Genomic DNA, 19,424 nt, shown 5'->3' with positions numbered 1-19,424 from the left:
TCGGAAACGGCCATGACATATCAAGATCATTGCATCACAGGGCTCAGTGACGTAAGAGAGAGAAGTAAAACATCTAACATGACTAATCCAGCTCTCTGTGAACTAAAGATGCAGCTTAACCGAATGAAGAGAGACTTGACGGAGTCGGGATACTAAAAGGGGGTGTGTCAGGCAGCATGCGTGTGTGTTCATCCATGCGAAAAACAGAGGTGTGTGTGTGTCATAGAGAGAGAGAGAGAGAGAGAGAGAGAGAGAGAGAGAGAGAGAGAGAGAGAGAGAGAGAGAGCAAGCAGTAAAACACACACAGGCACAGTCAGAGTCAAATCTTTTCCGCAGCAGGACGGCAGGCTGAAGGATTACTCCTATTTTAGCCTCTTCATCCACGCGTCCCGAGGTGAGCACATCTCTTCTGGCGCAGTCAAACTTTGTGTGTGTGTGTGTGTGTGTGTGTGTGTGTGTGTGTGTGTGTGTGTGTGTGTGTGTGTGTGTGTGTGTGTGTGTGTGTGTGTGTGTGCAGTGAGCTCCCTTGCTGGTGTGTGGATATGTGTCACTGTATGATGAAGAGAAGATGCGCTAAATACTGCTGCACTGGTTGATAATGTAGATCAGCATCCCCGTCTTTCCTGCTCTCTTGCTGAAATATAAATGATAAATATGCTGCATCCCGTTACCAGGAAAGAGAGTTGAGAAATATTAAGGAAAGGGTTGTGAAGTAGCCTAGGTCTTACTCTGCAGTAGTGGTTTGGATATTTGACATAAATATAGGCTGAATAAGATCTACTTCTCTGATGGATGGTTAATGGTTGCTTTAACGCGCGCGCGTGTGTGTGTGTGTCCTGTTCTCTGAGGTGCGTTTTTCTGAATTGGGTCACATGACTCGAGGGGATCGACTAAAACTGATGGTGTGTATGTAGGTCCAGTTTTGATTATGCCAAATTATAATTTAGTTTGTAATATATATATATATATATATATATATATATATATATATATATATATATATATATATATATATATATATATATATATATATATATATATCACGTGAAGAGATTCAGGATGTATCAGAATATTGGTTTTCAGATAAAATTACAGATAAAGGCTACTTAATTTAGCATTATTTTATTCACTCTTTCATTTTCTTTTCGACTTAATCATTTTATTAATCGGGGTGGCCACAACTGAATGAACCGCCAACTTATCCAGCATATGTTTTACGCACTGGATGCCCTTCCAGCTGCAACCTATCACTGGGAAACATCTATACACACTCATTCACACATATACATTATGGACAATTTAGCTTACCCATTTCACCTATATTGTATGCCTTTGGACTGTGGGGGTAACCAGATCACCCGGAGGAAACCCACACGAACACGGGGAGAACATGCAAACTCCACACAGAAATGCCAACTGACCAAGCCGAGGCTCTAACCAGCAACCTTCTTGCTGGCAGGAGATTGTGCTACCCACTGCGCCACCGTGATGCCCTACATTTAAAAAAAATATCTAGTAAAATATTATATAGTGTCATCACGGCAAAGATAAAAGAAATCAGTTATCAGAAATGAGTTAATAGAACTATTATGTTTAGAAATTAGTTTAAAAAATATTTGAGTTAAATTGAAAGCTAATAGGGCTAATAATTTCAATTTTATGAAATTCAGCTTATATATACAGTTAAATCCAAAAATATTTAGACATCGACACAACTTTAACATTTTTGGATCTATACACCAACATAATGGATTTGTTGAATTTGGAAATAAAACGAAAAGATGTGCTGTAACTGCAAACTGTCAGCTTTAATTTGAGGGTATTTACATCTAAATCAGATGAACGCTGTAGGAATTACAACAGTTTGCATTTGTGCCTCCCACTTGTTAAGCGTCCAAAAGTAATTCGAAAATTGGCTTCTAAGCTGTTCCATGGCCAGGTGTGTGTTATTCCCTCACTATCCCAATAAGAATGAGCAGTGAAAAGGTCCAGAGTTCATTTCAAGTGTGCTACTAGTATTTGGAATGTGTTACTGTCAACTTTCAAGATGAGATACGAGATGTCACTATCAGTGAAGCAAGCCATCATTGGGCTGAAAAAAAACATAGGAGAGATAGAAAAAACATTGGGCATTGCCAAAACAACTAATTGGAACATTCTTAAAAAGAAAGAAAGCATCAGTGAGCTCTGCAACACAGAAAGACCCAGAAGACCACAGATTTATTTCCCTGGTGAAGAAAACACCCTCAACAACAGTTGGAAAGATCAAGAACACTCTCCAGGAGGTAGGTGTATATGTGTCAAATTCAACAATCAAGAGAAGACTACACCAGAGTGAATACAGAGGGTTCACCACAAGATGTAAACCATCGGTAAGCCTCAAAAACAGGAAGGCCAGATTAGAGTTCTAAAAAAGCCATCACAGTGCTGGAACAACATCCTATGGACAGATGAGACCAAGATCAACTTGTACTAGTGTCAGGATCAAAATCATTCCAAGATGTAGAAAGATAAGACGGTTGAGGATTTCTCAATTTTGGCGCCTTGTCCAATCCAGGTAACACTGAAGAGATATTGGACTCCTGGCTGGCTCGCCAATTTGTCAGGATCAAAAATTATTCCAAGACTCAGGAAGATTCATTATAAAAGATTTAATGTTCTTGCAGCAAGGGGAATACACAGAAAAAAAAACACAAGAGGCTCCATTCTGGTTGCTCAAAGGGCAGTCCTTCAAGGCCAGTTTTACACAGGCAAACAGATGATGATGCATTGTCTTTAATCATTGGTCTAAACAGTGTGTTTGGTAGAATCCTATTGATCATATAATCAAATCATTGTCAGCGCAATATTCCTGCAACTGGCACATTCCAACCATTCAACTGACTGAAAACTACAGTTCAGCATGTGATTATATCAAGAAGCACACAAATTTAACATTAACTTTGGGTTCCTTTAAAAGTATACATATATATAAAATAATATAAATAGAATATAATGAAATGAATAAAATTAATTTATCTAACAACTAGAGTGATGGGAAAAGTAGAGTATGGAGAAAGAAAGGAACTGCTCATGATCCTAAGCAGTGAAGCATGGTGGTAGTGACATAGCGTGGGCATGTATGGCTGTCAATGGCACTGGTTCTCTCATATATATTGATGAGTGCTGACAAAGCCAGCAGGATGAATTCGGAAATGTTTCAGGCAATATTTTCTGCTCATATTAGGCCAAATGCATAATGGAGGATGATCCAAAGCATACTGCAAAAGTAACCAAAGAGTTTTTGAAGGGAAAGAAGTGGAATGTAATGCAATGGCCAAGTCAATCACCTGACCTAAATCTGATTGAGCATACATTTCACTTGCTGAAGACAAAACTGAAGAGAAAATGCCAAAAGAAAAAGCAGAAACTGAAGACCGTTGCTGTAGAGGCCTGGCAGAGCACCACCAAAAATTGAACCCAGTGTCTGGTGATATCTATATGTTCCAGACTTCAGGCTGTAATTAACTACAAAGGATTTGCAATCAAGTATTAAAAAGTGAAAGTTTGATTTATCATTATTATTCTGTCCAATTACTTTTGGTCCCTTAACAAGTGGGAGGCACATCTGCAAACTGTTGTGATTACTACTGCATTCATCTGATTAGATGTAAATACCCTTACATTAAAGCTGACAGTCTGCAATTAAACCACATCTTGTTTGTTTCATTTCTATTGCGTTGGTGTGTATAGAGTATAGAAAAATGTTTGACACAATGAATTATGTCAATGTTCACTAACTTTTTATATGTATTTAATATGTATTTAATAGTTTAATAACTATTAATAGTTTTTAATAACTGATTTATTTTATCTTTGCCATGATGACAGTAATATTTTACTAAAAATATTTTACTAGATGTTTTAAAATAGTATAATATTTTAAAATATTTATAATATTTATAAAAATATTATAAAATATTTATCGTATTTGTAAAAATAATATTTTATAATATAAAATAAATACTATTTGACTAGATATTTTTCAAGACACTTCTATACAGCTTAAAGTGACATTTAAAGGCTTAACTAGGTTAATTAGGATAACTAGGCAGGTTAGGGTAATTAGGCAAGTTATTGTATAATGATGGTTTGTTTTGTAGACTATCGAAAAAAAAATTGCTTAAAGGGGCTAATCATTTTGTCCCTAAAATGTTTTTAAAAAAATAATAACTGCTTTTATTCTAGCCAAAATAAAACAAATAAGACTTTCTCAAGAAGAAAAAATATTATCAGACACACTGTGAAAATTTCCTTGCTCTGTTCAACATCATTTGGGAAATATTTAACAAAGAAAAGGCAGCTAATAATTCTGACTTCAGCTGTATGTATATAAATAAGCTTTAGTTTTCTGTTTCATTTTCAGATCCAACACAGAATGTAAGCTTGAAATGGGATCAGCGTTGTGTGACAGTGAGGTGTAAGATCTTCAGAGGAGTGTCAGCATGACCCCTCACCGTCAAGCTCTACTGCTGCTCTTCACTCTCTCCCAGTGTGCCAGTCTGTCTTTAAATAGAAATGAACAAGCCCACTTTTTGCCCAGCACAGACCCAGAGCCAGGCAAAAGCTCATCATGGACAGCAAAAATGGACCCAAGTTTATCCCCTGATGTACATCCCAACAGAGACCTTTTGACTGAACCAAACCTTTATATCACAACAGCCTCAAAAACGCAGTGGATCAAAACTGTAGTTTCCAGTAAAACCGAGCTTCCCTCGGATATCCAGAACGATGAAGAGGGAACTCAAACCGAGCAATCTGATTGGACAAATTTCAAGCAAGACAGATCGTTTAAAACTTCACTTGCAACGCTCCAGCCTTTTCCTTCTCAAACCTCAGAATCCAAATACAGGAATACATTTAAATCCAAAACTGCTGCAGAAACCAGCACCCATCGGACACTTAAAAAGTCCTTTAGTGCCACCCAGACACCATATGTTAGAGGAACTTTAGATGGCACTACATCACCAAAAGACCCATCCGAGAAAACAAAGAATTTAACAGACGCTCCTACAGGTAATCAAATTAAAGCTACATTAGAGCCAACTCATGCGTTTCATGACAGAACTTGAGAGCGTGTGAATGTGCAGAAAACACAATGCAAACATGTGCTGCTGTTTGGTTGACTTGGTTGATAAATTTCCACTGCAATAATAGAACCGGATATGGCATCTGTGGCTTTATGCATATTTAAGGTGGCATAGATGCATTTGCATGACTATTTCAGCTGTATAAGTTGATGTGATGGCTCTGAGCATGGATAATTTAGTGTGGCAATAATGCAGCATTAAGTCTATACTGAATTTTAAGCTGGGGGTGACATGGTGGCTCAGTGGTTAGCACTGTCGCCTCACAGCAAAGAAGGTCGCTGATTCCTGGCTGAGTTAGCTGGCAATTCTTGAGTTTGCATGTTCTCCCTGTGTTCATGTGGGTTTCCTCCGGGTGCTCCAGTTTCCCCCACAGTCCAAAGACATGCCTATAGGTGAATTCAATTCAATTCAATTCAGCTTTATTTGTATAGCGCTTTGACAATGTCGATTGTGTCAAAGCAGCTTCACATAAATGGTCATAGTAACTGGATCAGGGTGGTTCAGTTTTTAGTGTTTAAGTTCAGTTCAGTTTAGCTCAGTTCAGTGTGGTTTGAAGTCGTTATTGAGAGTCCAAACACTGAAGAGAAAATTCACCGATCCTGAACCATACAAGCCAGTGGCGACAGAGGAGAGGGAAAAAAAACTTCACCGATAGGGGAGTGAAGAACAAAAACCTTGAGAGAAACCAGACTCAGTTCGGCACGACCATTTTAATTTCTCCGCTGGCCAAAAGTCTTGTGCAGAGCTGCAGTTTCAGCTATTGGATGAACTAATTCAGCAGTTTCAGAATTGGATGAACTAAATTGGCCATGGTGTATGAGAGTTAATGAGTGTGTTTCCCAGTACTGGGTTGCAGCTGGAAGAGCATCCACTTTGTAAAACATATGCTAGATAAATTGGTGGTTCATTCCACTGTGGCGACCCCTGGTGAATAAAGGGACTAAGCTGAAAGAAAATGAATAAATAAATGTTGAGTCTGGGAACATCCAGTATTCTTGCATGGTGGTTTATGTGATGTATCATTGTGATTTCTAAAAGTAATCCTGACTTATGAATCATATAAGCTTCTGACAGTGACTGCTGAACTGGTATCTCCTTTTACTCAACCATTAAACCAGTCAGCTCATATGAGTCATTGATTTAGGTTTTACACTATGGGCCGGTATAAGCTTCTGACAGAATGATAACCTTGGATAAAAATATCATGGTTAGACGGTATTGTGATTATTACAGCTCTAAAATATATTCTTTTTAAATGTCTGGATAAATTCAGATTTCATCATGTCAAATAAAAACTTTTTAAGACTGTTTTAAGAATATTATCAATTAAATTTCCGACTATCACAGTGCAAAACGCTAATAATTTAAAGTGGGTTTTTTTTAATTGCGCAATTAAAATTACAATTCAGTTATTTCTTAGCCACATATTTTTAATAATGTGTCCAAACAAGCAAACTCTAGTTAAATACATACACCTCATTAGCAAAACCTTTCTTTTTAAAAAGACACGTTTTAAAAGATGTAATAAACAAAATGTATGCACAACATAAATTTAATTCTTTAAAATATAATTTAGTTTTCTAATGTTCAATAAAATATTTTCTGAATTCTGAGGTCTAAATCAAGGTTAATATTTATTTTGAGGGTAGCTACTAGCTTCTAGATTTTTTTAAAATGCTATATTAAAAAAAAAAACTGTATGTTTTGGTATCATTTATTTAATCCACACTAACAATGAGATACTAATCTAAAAGTCTTCTGAAACAGAATATTTTTCACTGAATATTTTTCAGTAATGCAATGTAGCATAAACAATATTAAAGATGTTCAGACTGTCTCAAAGTTTTAAAAGCTATAATAAACAACATTTACGCACAACATAAATGTATGCATAAAAACATGAAAACATGCAGAACTTTTAAAGAAATGTTATTGTAAGGATGTACGGAAGACAATTAAACCATGTTGCTAAATAGTTAATAAGTATTAATTTAAGCCTTTAAATGTCACTATAAGCTGTATAGAAGTGTCTTGAAATATCTAGTAAAATATTATTAACTGTCATCATGGCAAAGATAAAATAAATCAGTTATTAGAGATGAGTTATTAAAACTATTATGTTCAGAAATGTGTTAAGAAAATCTGCTCCCTGTTAAACAGGAATTGGGGGAAAAAAATAAACAGGACGGCAAATAGTTCAGGCGGCTAATAATTTTAACTGTACATTATGAACATTTCATTCATTCATTTTCCTTCAGCTTAGTCTCTATTTCAGAGGCTGCCACAGCGGAATGAACCTCCAACTATTACAGCATATATTTTTATGCAGTAGATGTCCTTCCAGCCACACCTCAGTAGTGGGAAACACCCATACTCACTAATTCATACATATACATTTTGGCCAGTTTAGCTTATTCAGTTCACCTATACCAGGGGTGCCCAAACTTTTTCGTATGAAAAGCCAAAATCCAAATATCACAGAGAGCCATGGGCCGAAGGTAAACATACCAAACTATATTACATTAAAGTTGCCATGGATATGTTCCTAATTTATTTCATATGATTCAAAATAAATAAAAAACAACTTTTTAAATGAAAACTTATTGCACTAAAAACAAACAATCATCTTTATCACACAGCGAAGTTCAATGCTGAATACACTGGTCAAGCCTTTGACTTGATTTCCTCACCAAAGTCTCTGCATTGTCGGGTGACCATATGGACATGTAAACAAAATCTGATTAATTTACATCATTTAATAATACCATTTAACAATAAAACAAACAAACAGTTACTTTAGAAATGAATTGACAATTTAGAAACCATCCCCCATCATTCTCCCTCTCTTCTCAAATGGGATGGTGGGCCAAATCAAAGGTTACCATAGGCCAACTTTGGCCCACGGGCCCTAGTTTGGGCATCTCTGATCTATACCGAATGTCTTTGGATTGTTGGGAAAACCTGAGCATCCAATGGAGCCCACTCCATGCAAACTCCACACAGAAATGCCAACTAGTCCAGCTGGTAATCGAACCAGCGACCTTCTTGCTGTAAGGTGACAGTAATCACTAAGCCACCATGCCACCTATGAACATTTTAAAAACCTAAAAAAATAATGGCTTCTCTTCTTAATGGGAATGTTAATGGAACATTTTCAGAACCTAAAATTGTTAGCTGGGATCACACAATATGCTTTTGATTCATAAACAAGCCATTTCTTTATGTGTCACATTATGATTCCCTTAAGATTCGTTTGAGTGTATCGATGTTTTTTTGCCTACAGTCAATTTTGCCTACAGTCTTGAAGGACGTCTCACTAGATAGAAATTCTTGCCATTTATTTGCCAAGTCTTTTTACTGCATCAAATGTAATACAGGCATTCACATTCTCTCAGGCACATTATAGTTGAGCACTAACATTTCTGCTGAGCAGCAATGTCCCGAAAAGATGATGACACGTTTTAAATTGGATAAAGTGTCGGCTGTACACATCATAATTTTGTAATAAAGGGACATCAGCATCGTTGCACTGCCACTCCTTGTTTAATACTGCTGTATTGACATGAATAAAATCAGCTCAATGTCTGCATCAGTGGTGCATCCTCATCATGCTCTGCCTGTGTTCCACAAACTGCAGTGAAAACATCAGTATTCCAGCAACGCACAAACCGTTCATCACTGCAGATGTGAGTGGGATACAAGCCCCCTAGTGACTCATTGTGAAACTGATAGCAACTTCTTTTCTTTTTTGGGGTTTGGAGTTCTGCAGGGAATGAAAAACAATAATGAAAAAGTTACCCTTGTTTTAAGTTTCACGTGTTTAAATGTAAACTTCACTGTATTTCAAGAAACATAGGCTCATTTTACAACTCCCAGTTAAACAGTTGAGTTTTACCATTTTTAAACCCATCCAGCCAATCTTTGAGTCTAGTGAGGTTTTCACTCATGAGCTTTTCACTCATCATAGCACACGTGCTGCTGATGATGTGTCAGTAAAATTAATTTGATTTGATTTGATAATGGGAGCACTTTTAGCTTAGCTTAGCACATAGATATTGACATTAGATGTCTCCTACCCTGCTGTTGTCTATTGGAAAGAAAGCGTCAATAAAGCCACCATTTTAGTACAGGGTAGCGCTCCTTTGAAATGAAAGCGTGACCAAGCTGCAGTGGAGGACTGTGGCCATCCAGAGCCAGCGATATACACAAATATTTCAGTATGCAATTATTATTTTTTTTTTCTAATTACGATAATTACAATTTTTCATCCCTTTTCTACATTGATAGATGAGTGACTGCACGGGCGTTGCCGACAAAGAGTGTGTTTGTGTGTATGGAAATATATTATATATATACAGTTGTAGTCAGAATTATTAGCCCCCCTAAATTAATTATCAGCGCCCCTGTTTATTTTTTTCACCAATTTCTGTTGAATGGAGGGATTGTTTCAGCATATTTCTAAGCATAATAGTTTTAATAACTTATTTCTAATAACGGATTTATTTTATCTTTGCCATGATGACAGTAAATAATATTTTACTTGATATTTTTCAAGACACTTCTATACAGCTTAAAGTGACATTTAAAGGCTTAACTAGGTTAATAAGGTGAACTCGGCAGGTTAGGGTAATTAGGTAAATTACTGTATAATGATGGTTTGTTCTGTAGATTATTGAAAAAAAAATAGCTTAAAAGGGCTAATAATTTTGTCCCAAAAATGTTTTTAAAAAAATTAATAACTGCTTTTAATGTAGCCGAAATAAAACAAATAAGACTTTCTCCTGAAGAAAAAAATATTATCAGACATACTGTGAAAATTTCCTTGCTTTGTTAAACATCATTTGGGAAATATTAAAAAAAAAAAAAAAATCAAAAGGGGGCTAATAATTCTGACTTCAACTGTATATATATATATATATATATATATATATATATATATATATATATATATATATATGAGCTTAGCATAGATCACTGAATCAGATTAGACCATTAGTATCTCACACAAAAAATTTATAAGAGTTTTGATAATTTTCCTTTTTAAGGCAAGGCAAGCTTATTCATATAACACATTTCATACACAGTGGCAATTGAAAGTGCTTTACATAAACAAGAATAAAAGAGACAAGTATAAATAAAATAAAAACAAATTACACAAAAACAGATGAAAACATCGTAAAGTAGCTTTTCCATATATTCCGAAACACTTGTGTATCATATTTTCTTACTTTACTCTGGGACTTCCCCATTCTGGTGAAGGTACCCTCTGAATGTGAAGAGAAGCGTAGCTGCTTATGAGGTCGTTCACATATCATGTCTTTTGCGCGCAGACATATTGGGAGCGCATATTGTATGAGTTCGCATTTCCCAGGAGCACGCAGTTGAACACCTTGAGTCATGTGACAAGAACTGACTGATCGGCTTCATACTTTGTAATATACACATTTGGGTAGACTATTACCTCAGACAAACACGGAACAAATAAACACTGCAGTGCTTTTTCATACGATGGATGTCAATGGTATCCAGTTTTCCAGGATTGGAAAAAAGTGAATGATGAGGTTTTGTGCAAAGTATTTTGAATATGTCAAGCTGCTGTGATCAACCCATTGTAAAGTTTTTTTTGTGAATACTAAATTACCGAAAGAGCTGCAGTTTATTTTGTATTTTTATAGGTATATTTTATAAGTTTTAAAGGTAAAGTCAAAGTAAAGGAATTAGCAATCTGATTACTTTTTACATGAAGTACAGTAATTAGTAATGTAATCAAATTACAATTTTCTAGTATAATCAGTAAATTGTAATTACTTTTTTAAAGTAACTTACCCAACATTGTGTACTAAGAAAAGACTAGGAACTAGGTACTAGCAAAATTAAAAGTTGCTATTTTCTAAGTAAATATGTCTAGCGTAAAAATTAAGTCACTTTAGTGCTGTACCACGGCTGTAGCAGGCGCGATGATATTACGCAGCACCTGAAAATAGTCCCAAGGTACAGTACGTCTTAACATGCAATGTAAGAACAGAAGAGTCAAGCTTTGGAAACAAAAACTATGAAAGCTCTATTTTTAAATGTTTTGAGCGAGATGCTAATGGTCTAATTTGTTTCAATGATCTATGCTAAGCTAAGCTAAAAGTACTCCCTCCAGACCCAGAGATTGGCTGAATCAATTAAAAATGTATCAAACTCAACAGATTAACTCTAGGGAAGTCATAAATGAGCCTATTCCCCCCAAAAAGTGGAGTGTTCCTTTAAGATTTGTAATTCTATTTTGTCCGACAGAAACGACCTTCATTATGACAAGCCCTGAGCGTGATCGAGAGGAGCATGAGGGTGTTGAACATGTGAAAAAGGAGAAGAAAGGCCAGTCGACCAGTATTGTGATCAAGGTCACTGAAACCTCTCCTAAAACAGGTACGGAAGCATTCACTGTCAGAATGACCTCTATTTTAAATATATTAACTTTTGCTGCTGGATAAAAGAGTGCAATGGCTTTTCTGTGCTCCACAAAGTGCCTAAATGAAAGGTTACAAGAATCTAAAATTAGTATCTGTATGCATTTTAAATAGTCAGGGTCTTTATTTAAATTATAAATTTAAATAAATTTATGAAAATTCAGTCTTTAAAGGTGAGAGTTAAGCCAGACCCTGTGACCTTAATTACCACATGCTGAACGACTAATGCTAACTCTAATGCCGCAGTGAATTCCCCATCTTTATCAATACAGTAACAATCTCAATCAATCCTGCAATAATAAGAGTGTCCACAATATTTGAAAATAAAACGAGTCTGTATTGTGAAACTTTACTTCCATGCGCAGGTGTTTAAGTGACGTAATGCTATGAAAGTGTGTCAGTTTCTAATTTTTAAATAGTCACACACACGCGAGAACGGCAACAGGGTCAATGCCCTCTTATCTGTGCCATACGTGAATGTGTGTCAGGGATGAAGTGTGCGACCCATTTACAACAGCCTACTTCCACATCTCTTCTAGCTAATTAACATAGTCATTGCTTTATTTGGGCTTATGGTAATGCTGACATTCATGATCCTCCATTTTATACTGAAGTAACAGAATCTACTGTATGCTTTAAGATCCCTGTGAAACATCAGTGTGTGGTTTTGGTCTGTGTTTTCACATGCAAAATAATGTGTAAAAATAATGAGCTGCTTTTGGACAGTATTAGCTTTGTTTTTTGTGAATATAACCCAGGGCGCATAAACAGACCAAGATTAAGGCTGGATTACATTATCCGACTCAATTTTAGAGACATCATATAATTGTAAACCATTCGAACGGAATAAATACAGATAAAAACAGGTAAGCTTTACCTGACATGTTAAAAAAAGACACATGTAAAATATGTGCAATGCTTTTGAAATTTAGTTTTGGGACATTTTTGATGTGATCATATGTGCCTCATGTGAAATTGTTTTAAAAACAACCTATTTCAGACATTGATACATGTTCCACATATTTACCATGCGATTGCTCATGTTAAACTCATGTGAAGCTTGTGGTTTTCTGAAAGTATTATAACACATACAGTGTTGGGCAAGCTACTTGAAAACTGTAGTGAGCTAAGCTATTAGCGGCTCTACTTATAATGTAGCTTAACCACTAAAAGCTACCCTCGGAGAAATGTAGCAAGCTAAGCTAAAAGCTACAAGGCAAAAGTAGCTTAGCTACATCCAAGCTATTTTTGCATTTTTCATTTTTAAATCGAAGCAACAAATAGAGTGAGTCATGTCTTAGTGATCAATAAAACTGTCAGTAAAACATATGAGGCACAATTATTCAGTTCAGTTATTTACTGAAAATAATATGCTGTACTAAACAGAAACAAATTAAAGCATATAACAGTTAAAACAAAAAATTCCAATAAAACCAGGAGTTACACATTTAAAATACTATAGTAATTTTTAGTAAAGGGAATTATTAAGGAATAGGCATTAGCTTGTATTGTATATCTTTACAACTCTTCATTAATAAATTACACTACATTCTGTGGTATTATTAGTAACTATCATGAACTAATACTAATTACCATAGTATACTTTAGTCTTTACTACAGTATATATACAACAAATCAGGGGCTCACCCGTAAAACAGAAAGAGGAAGAAATCATCATTCTTGCCATCATATGGATTTACTTTCATCACTAGACATCGGCCTCACAGCTCCATGAATGTGGGTGCGGTCACTTATTGATCCGCGATCGGTAAATGTAGCTTGTGTGGACGCTACTGCGCTACTTGACTAAAAAAACTGCAGCGTTACTGAAAAGCTATTTGATTTAAAAAGTAGCGACATTGCTACCACGCTACTGAGAAATGTAGTTTAGCTAGTAGCGTCACTACTTGTAACGCTACTGCCCAACACTGAAAACAGTCATCTATAATACTTTTAAAGTACTGAAAGTTCGATTTCCAAAAGGTGTGTAGCATAATTAAATAATTTTATAATTATATTTATTATATTCTGTTTATAAAATCATTTACAAACCAAATAAAGTCTGACACTAACCTAATTGTTGTCTTTTAGCATCTCCTGGTGATGACTGGAGCAGGTCTGCCACACTTCCGGACTGCAACCTGGTTGGCTTTGGGATCTGCCAGTCATCTGACGCTTCAATTAACAACACTCTATCTACTCCACCTCCGGTTTATTTAACCACACCCCCTGGTGTCATAAACCCACCCCTTGAAGACCTGACTCCACCTCTACTGGTCCCTTTACTGACTGACTGGAATGCTGCCATGGCGACATGGGGCCTGGCATGGGAGTTGCAGGTTTACGTACTGGGCTGCGTGTTTATGCTTGTGGCTGCGCTTTCTGCGCTCAGCCTGATGTGTTTGCCATTGCGCTGGCCCTCTGGCTGTGCCCACTTCAGCCTTCTCCACCTCCTTCAACTACTAACAAGTTCCAGCCGGGCTCTGTGGCTGCTCTACGATCCATACGGCCAAAAAGAGCGCCTTCCCATAGGCTGGGCTCGACTGCTGCATGAAGCTGCTTATCCATGTCTTACCGCATCATTTGGCTTGCTGCTGTTACTGCTAACTGCCCGCTCGTGTACCCAGCTACTTTCCCAGAACACCCTGCAGCGCAGCACCTGCCTTTTGGCAGCCCTAGTGCTTCTGCATGTGGCCATTGTGATGGCGTCCATGGCAATACTGCAACTTTTTCCTACCCTGCAAGTTGTGCCTCTATTACCCGCAGCAGCCTTCGTGCTGATGTCCTCGATCCTTTCATTCACGTATCTGCTTCTCTATTGCTGTGCCCGTGCTGACGTCAAACACATTTACCGCCTCAATGAAAGCTCTCCTGAACGGCCATCATGTCATGCCAGCAGGTGTCCATTTACTGAGGCGCGGATGTGGGAGAGGGCGGCCAAGGCTGGGGTGTTTTCTGCCCTCTTCCTCCTGGCATGCGGAAGTCTTCGACTCTATGCAATGCTACTTGCAGGAGGATTAACCGGTGGAGTCATGGTTGGTCTGATGCCCTGGCCCTGGTGGGGTTTCCAGCTCAGCTGCAGAGTGTGTGAAACAGGAGTGTGTCTTACTCTCGCCCTTATAATCACTCACCCTCTTCTCTGTTGCGGAGTGCCTCCTTCCAAACCCGGGGGCTGCAGCTGGCTCTTCAAAAATCAAACTACAGAAGGCACCACATCTGGAAAACCCACAATCCTCTCGAGTCGGTGTGGCTGGTCACTACGTCCTGCAGAAAAGCTGGGGTTGTGTGAAGGAATAGTACGGCGGGAAAGTGAAAGTGTGCCACTCTACACCTTGGTGGAGCTTCCGCACAGTGAATCCGACGGACTGGACCTTCACTATCCCAGCAGTCCTCAGCACAAGCCTTCAACACAGCTTGCCCAACCCACTAAAACTAACAAAGCATCTCAAGCGTCTTCCTTTGCAAGTTTGGACGCTGATTCTACAGCAGATCTGCGTCCCCCTTCACCTATCGACCTACGCCGAAGTATTGATGAGGCCTTGAACAGCGAGGCTCTGTTCCAGCATAGCCTCTTCGGCTCCTCCAGACTCTCTCTTAGCACCCGTGGACCCCCAGACGGACAACCCTGTCGGGGCAACTCCACTGAAGTCAGCCTATACCGCACTTCCTCCTGTGGGGATGTGGACCCTGCTACTGTACCTAGTCGGTCCAGACAGTGGAGCACTATATCTGGGAGACCAGCTCAGGTCTCGGTCCACTGCGGTGGGATAAACTCAACAGAACACTCTCAGAGCAGCCTACATAGGGGCTCTCATTCTGGGCAGCAGCTCCACAGAAGGTACACCACCTTAGGGTCTACATCCTCCAGAGGGAGCGTGGATGTGGATGCCACTTCTCATGTTGATGAGCTCGCAGTTCAAGCTGAATTCATTAACGTCTGCAGGCAAATAGATGCACTTAGTATTAGCAGCGACACGATTGATCTATAGGTGAAGAAATCTGTATTGAATCAACTACATATTGTGCTGGAGTGTGGATGCACTGTGCTTACATGCAGAATTAGCCTTAAGATTGTCTGGAAAGTTTAACAATTGGACGAATTGGTCCAAATTGGCTGTTGGAGGGCCACTTTGCTGTACAGTTTAACTCCATCACTGCTTGTAAGTTTTCTTTTTGAGAACCTTTCCTGTGTTTGAATATGCCTACTTACTTTCATACTATATAGCACACAGCATTCATAAAACTGTAAATGACCTATTACTTCTCCTGAGATTGGAGTGTGTATCCAATGGACACTTAAATCCCATGAGGCCACAGGAAAGGATTCGGGCATGGCAGTGAAACAATACAATTGATGCTTGTAGGTCGAATAACAGTGACAATATGATGGATACAGTACCTTTAAATGTCATATATACTGCACACATTCATACAATATCGAACATTCATTTTGAACAGTCATAGAGTAAGTTTCAAGACAAATAATTATATGCTGTAAATAATAATGTACAGTATGTGATTTAGGATGCAAAGCTGGATATGGTGGTGGAGGTGTTCAGGAACAGGATTGAGCACCTCTGGGTTTTTTATTTAGCTTGGTTTGATGAAAAGATGTTTAGCCTATGGCCTAATTGTTGTTTTTTCTTGTTGTGGAATGGAACTTTAGAAATCTATTGAAGTGTAAATATGAGAGAAAAGCAAAAGTTTGCATGAAGACGACAAAGACAAACAGAAAAATCTATGCAGTTTCTTTTAAAATGCTAAATGCTAATTAGCCATTTTGATGGATCACTTGCCATTTTAGTTCTACAGGTGTTCCATTTTTAAGAGTTACTTAATTTACATCACATCTGTTAAACTATACTAGACTCAAATTGTTGCCAATTTGCATTCTCATGGCAAACTGTGGCTATGTTTGCAATAACATGCGAGCATATTGCTTGTACTGTTTCTGTAGTATGTGAAATTTCATTCATTTATTGATTTTCTTTTCGGCTTAGTCCCTTTATTATTCCGGGGTCACCACAGTGGAATGAACCGCCAACTAATCCAGAACTTTTTATGCCCTTCCAGCTGCCACCTATCACTGGGAAACATCCATACACACTCATTTACACACATACACTATGGACAAATTAGCTTACCCAATTCACCTATAGCGCATGTCTTTGGACTTGTGGGGGAAACCAGAGCACCCGGAGGAAACCCTAGTGAACACGGGGAGAACATGCAAACTCCACACAGAAAAGCCAACTGACCAAGCCGAGGCTCGAATCAGCGACCTTCTTGCTGTGAGGCAATTGTGCTACCAACTTCTCCACCGTGAAACACTATGTGAATGTTCTAACTGATTTACTGCATCTGCAATAGAACACTGAACGCAGGCACTGAATTAAATATGAAGTCACGTGACAACAATGTTGCTTAGCCTACAACTGTAAACAAATCTTTTATTGATGTCTAATGCATACTGTTGCACATGTACAGTACAGTGTGCACTAAGAAATATGCTAGTAGTTCATTTCAAGCATAGCCTCAGTCTTTGTAACACTGCAAAATATACACTTACTGGCCACTTTATTAGGTACACGTCCAACTGCTTGCTAACTCAAATTTCTAATCAGCCAATCAAATAGCAGCAACTCAATGCATTTAGGCATGTAGACATGGTCAAGATGATCTGCTGCAGTTCAAACCTAGCATTAGAATGGGGAAGGGAAGAAAAGTGACTTTGAACGTGGCATGGTTGTTGGTGCCAGACAGGCTGGTCTGAGTATTTCAGAAACTTCTGATCTACGGGGATTTTCATGCACAACAATGTCAGGTAGGATGGTAGGGACAGAATTTGGATTTGGATCCATCCTTCCTATATCAACGGTTCAAGCTGGTGGTGGTGGAGTATGGTGTGGGGGATATTTTCTTGGCATACTTTGGGTCCATTAGTACCAACTGAGCATCGTGTCAAGTCCACAGCCTACCTGAGTATTGTTGCTGAGCATGTCCAACCCTTTATGACCACAGTGTACCCATCTTCTGATGACTACTTCCAGCAGGATAACGCACCATGTCATAAAGCTCAAATCCTCTCAGACTGGTTTCTTGAACATGACAATAAGTTCATCAGTCACCATATCTCAACCCAATAGAGCACCCTTGGCATGTGGTGGAACGGGAGATTCGCATCATGGATGTGCAGCCAACATATCTGCAGCAACTGCATGATGCTATCATGTCAATATGGATAAAAATCTATAAGGAATATTTTTAGTACCTTGTTTAATCTATGACATGAAGGATTAAGGCAGTTCTTGAGGATAAAGGGGGCCCAAAATAGAAAGGTGTACCTAATAAATAGGCCGGTGAGTGTATATACTCATCATAGCTTAGCAGCATAGCATTGCTAAATATATGTGCCCATAAGCCCTCATAACGATTGTGGTGCACATATACTGCCCTCTGCAGGCTGTATAGACGAATAACATGAAATACAGTTTTTGCCTCCTGACAGACAAAGCCTATATAATGTAAGATCATCTCAATATTGGCTAGGAAAACGTTTTTATTTGTTGCCAAATCTTTAAAATGTGCTCTTTTTTTTAGTAACTGTCCCATTGACTGCTTTTGTTTCTAAATGGGGTGTAGAACATTACACATACACAGTTGTAAATCAATAAAAAGAAATTTTAAAACAATAAAGCAGACAAAACTAATACTTCAAGTACACATTAAAGAACCCAGTCTATAAAAACTCATTCTTTATTCTATAAACTGCATTATATTCAGAATAACAATCCAACAATCTGTGCAAACTACAAAATAGAGCTCAGTGTCACTTTCACAGCAAATGCGTACGACTCTCCTTCACTTCTGACCTTGTAAAATCTCGCAATTTTTTTATACTGTAAAATGTTTGATATATGTAAATCCTTCTAAGATGATGCAAGTGTGTGAAACGAATAAATAAACGTTGAGAAATGAGCGCCTCTACTGTCTAATAAATACATTATTGACTAGCATAAGGCGAGTAACAGTACAAACTCCCTGATTTTAAGGCTGATACTCATTATCCGGTCATGGTTCTAGTGCGATCTGATTAAACAGCAAGCAGCCTGCAAACGTATTCAAGAAAACTAATTCATTTCATAATAGATTTCAATAGAACTGAACTCATAACACTTACACATGTGGTGCACATGATTCACCTCAACATATATTATTGCTATTAAACCAACAGACGTTTTTAATTAGGATCTTTGGAACAAGACAGACTAAACATACCCTGTATACCACAAATATATAAGATACACTCTGTTTCACATACACACACGTATAGGATCTTCATATTTCAGAGTACATTCATAGTCTACATTTTTTTAGGGAAGCCCGAACAAAACAAAAATGCAGCTATGAAACAAAAGCTCCATAGGTTATTTAGTCCCAATGATGGCTTGCAATAAAGTGTTTTTTAAGTTTACCAAGGATTTGAGAGCCATCAGGAAGAAGGACAAAGGATTGAGGGTTGTGTAGAAATGGCTTTTTTTTTAGCTGCTGTGTTTAGTGACGGCCGGTGACGGGACATTAGGTCCAGCTCTTGGGTGCCCTCTGCTGCCAGGCTCAATATAACCGTTTCTCGTAACTGCCGGAAGACAAACAGAGCATTAAACATGAGCCTTTTTTCTCTACATATACAATTAAGAGTTTTTTTTTTTTACAAATATATTACCCATATAAAAAAACAGTTCACCCAAAAGTGAAAATATAAAAAGCACCATGGAAGTAAGTCTTTGTTTTTTCATGCACTTGTCCATTTTAAGTTGTTTACTGTTCATTTTTATTTACT

At 37.8% G+C, this 19,424-nt stretch overlaps 2 protein-coding genes across 5 annotated transcripts in view; one reads left to right on the top strand and one right to left on the bottom strand.

The window, feature by feature from the left end:
- Positions 1-315: 315 nt before the first annotated feature.
- On the top strand, positions 316-18,562 carry prrt4a (proline rich transmembrane protein 4a). The gene is made up of 4 exons (XM_021474389.3): positions 316-394; positions 4,406-5,055; positions 11,412-11,543; positions 13,676-18,562. Exons 2-4 carry the CDS (start codon positions 4,485-4,487, stop codon positions 15,571-15,573), a joined length of 2,601 nt encoding a protein of 866 aa, XP_021330064.2. The 5' UTR covers positions 316-394; positions 4,406-4,484; the 3' UTR covers positions 15,574-18,562.
- impdh1a (IMP (inosine 5'-monophosphate) dehydrogenase 1a) overlaps positions 18,325-19,424 on the bottom strand; it is a 38,066-nt gene continuing 36,966 nt past the window's right edge. For all 4 annotated transcript variants that reach the window (XM_005159007.6, XM_005159008.6, NM_001002177.2 and 1 more), the window contains one exon: positions 18,325-19,220. In XM_005159007.6, coding sequence (XP_005159064.1) covers positions 19,126-19,220 — 95 coding nt within the window. In that variant the 3' untranslated portion in view covers positions 18,325-19,125. The remainder of the gene's footprint in view (positions 19,221-19,424) is intronic.

Source organism: Danio rerio, chromosome 18, assembly GCF_049306965.1.
Source record: "Danio rerio strain Tuebingen ecotype United States chromosome 18, GRCz12tu, whole genome shotgun sequence".
Taxonomy (NCBI): Eukaryota; Metazoa; Chordata; class Actinopteri; order Cypriniformes; family Danionidae; genus Danio; species Danio rerio.
This window is presented reverse-complemented; position numbering and strand designations above follow the sequence as displayed.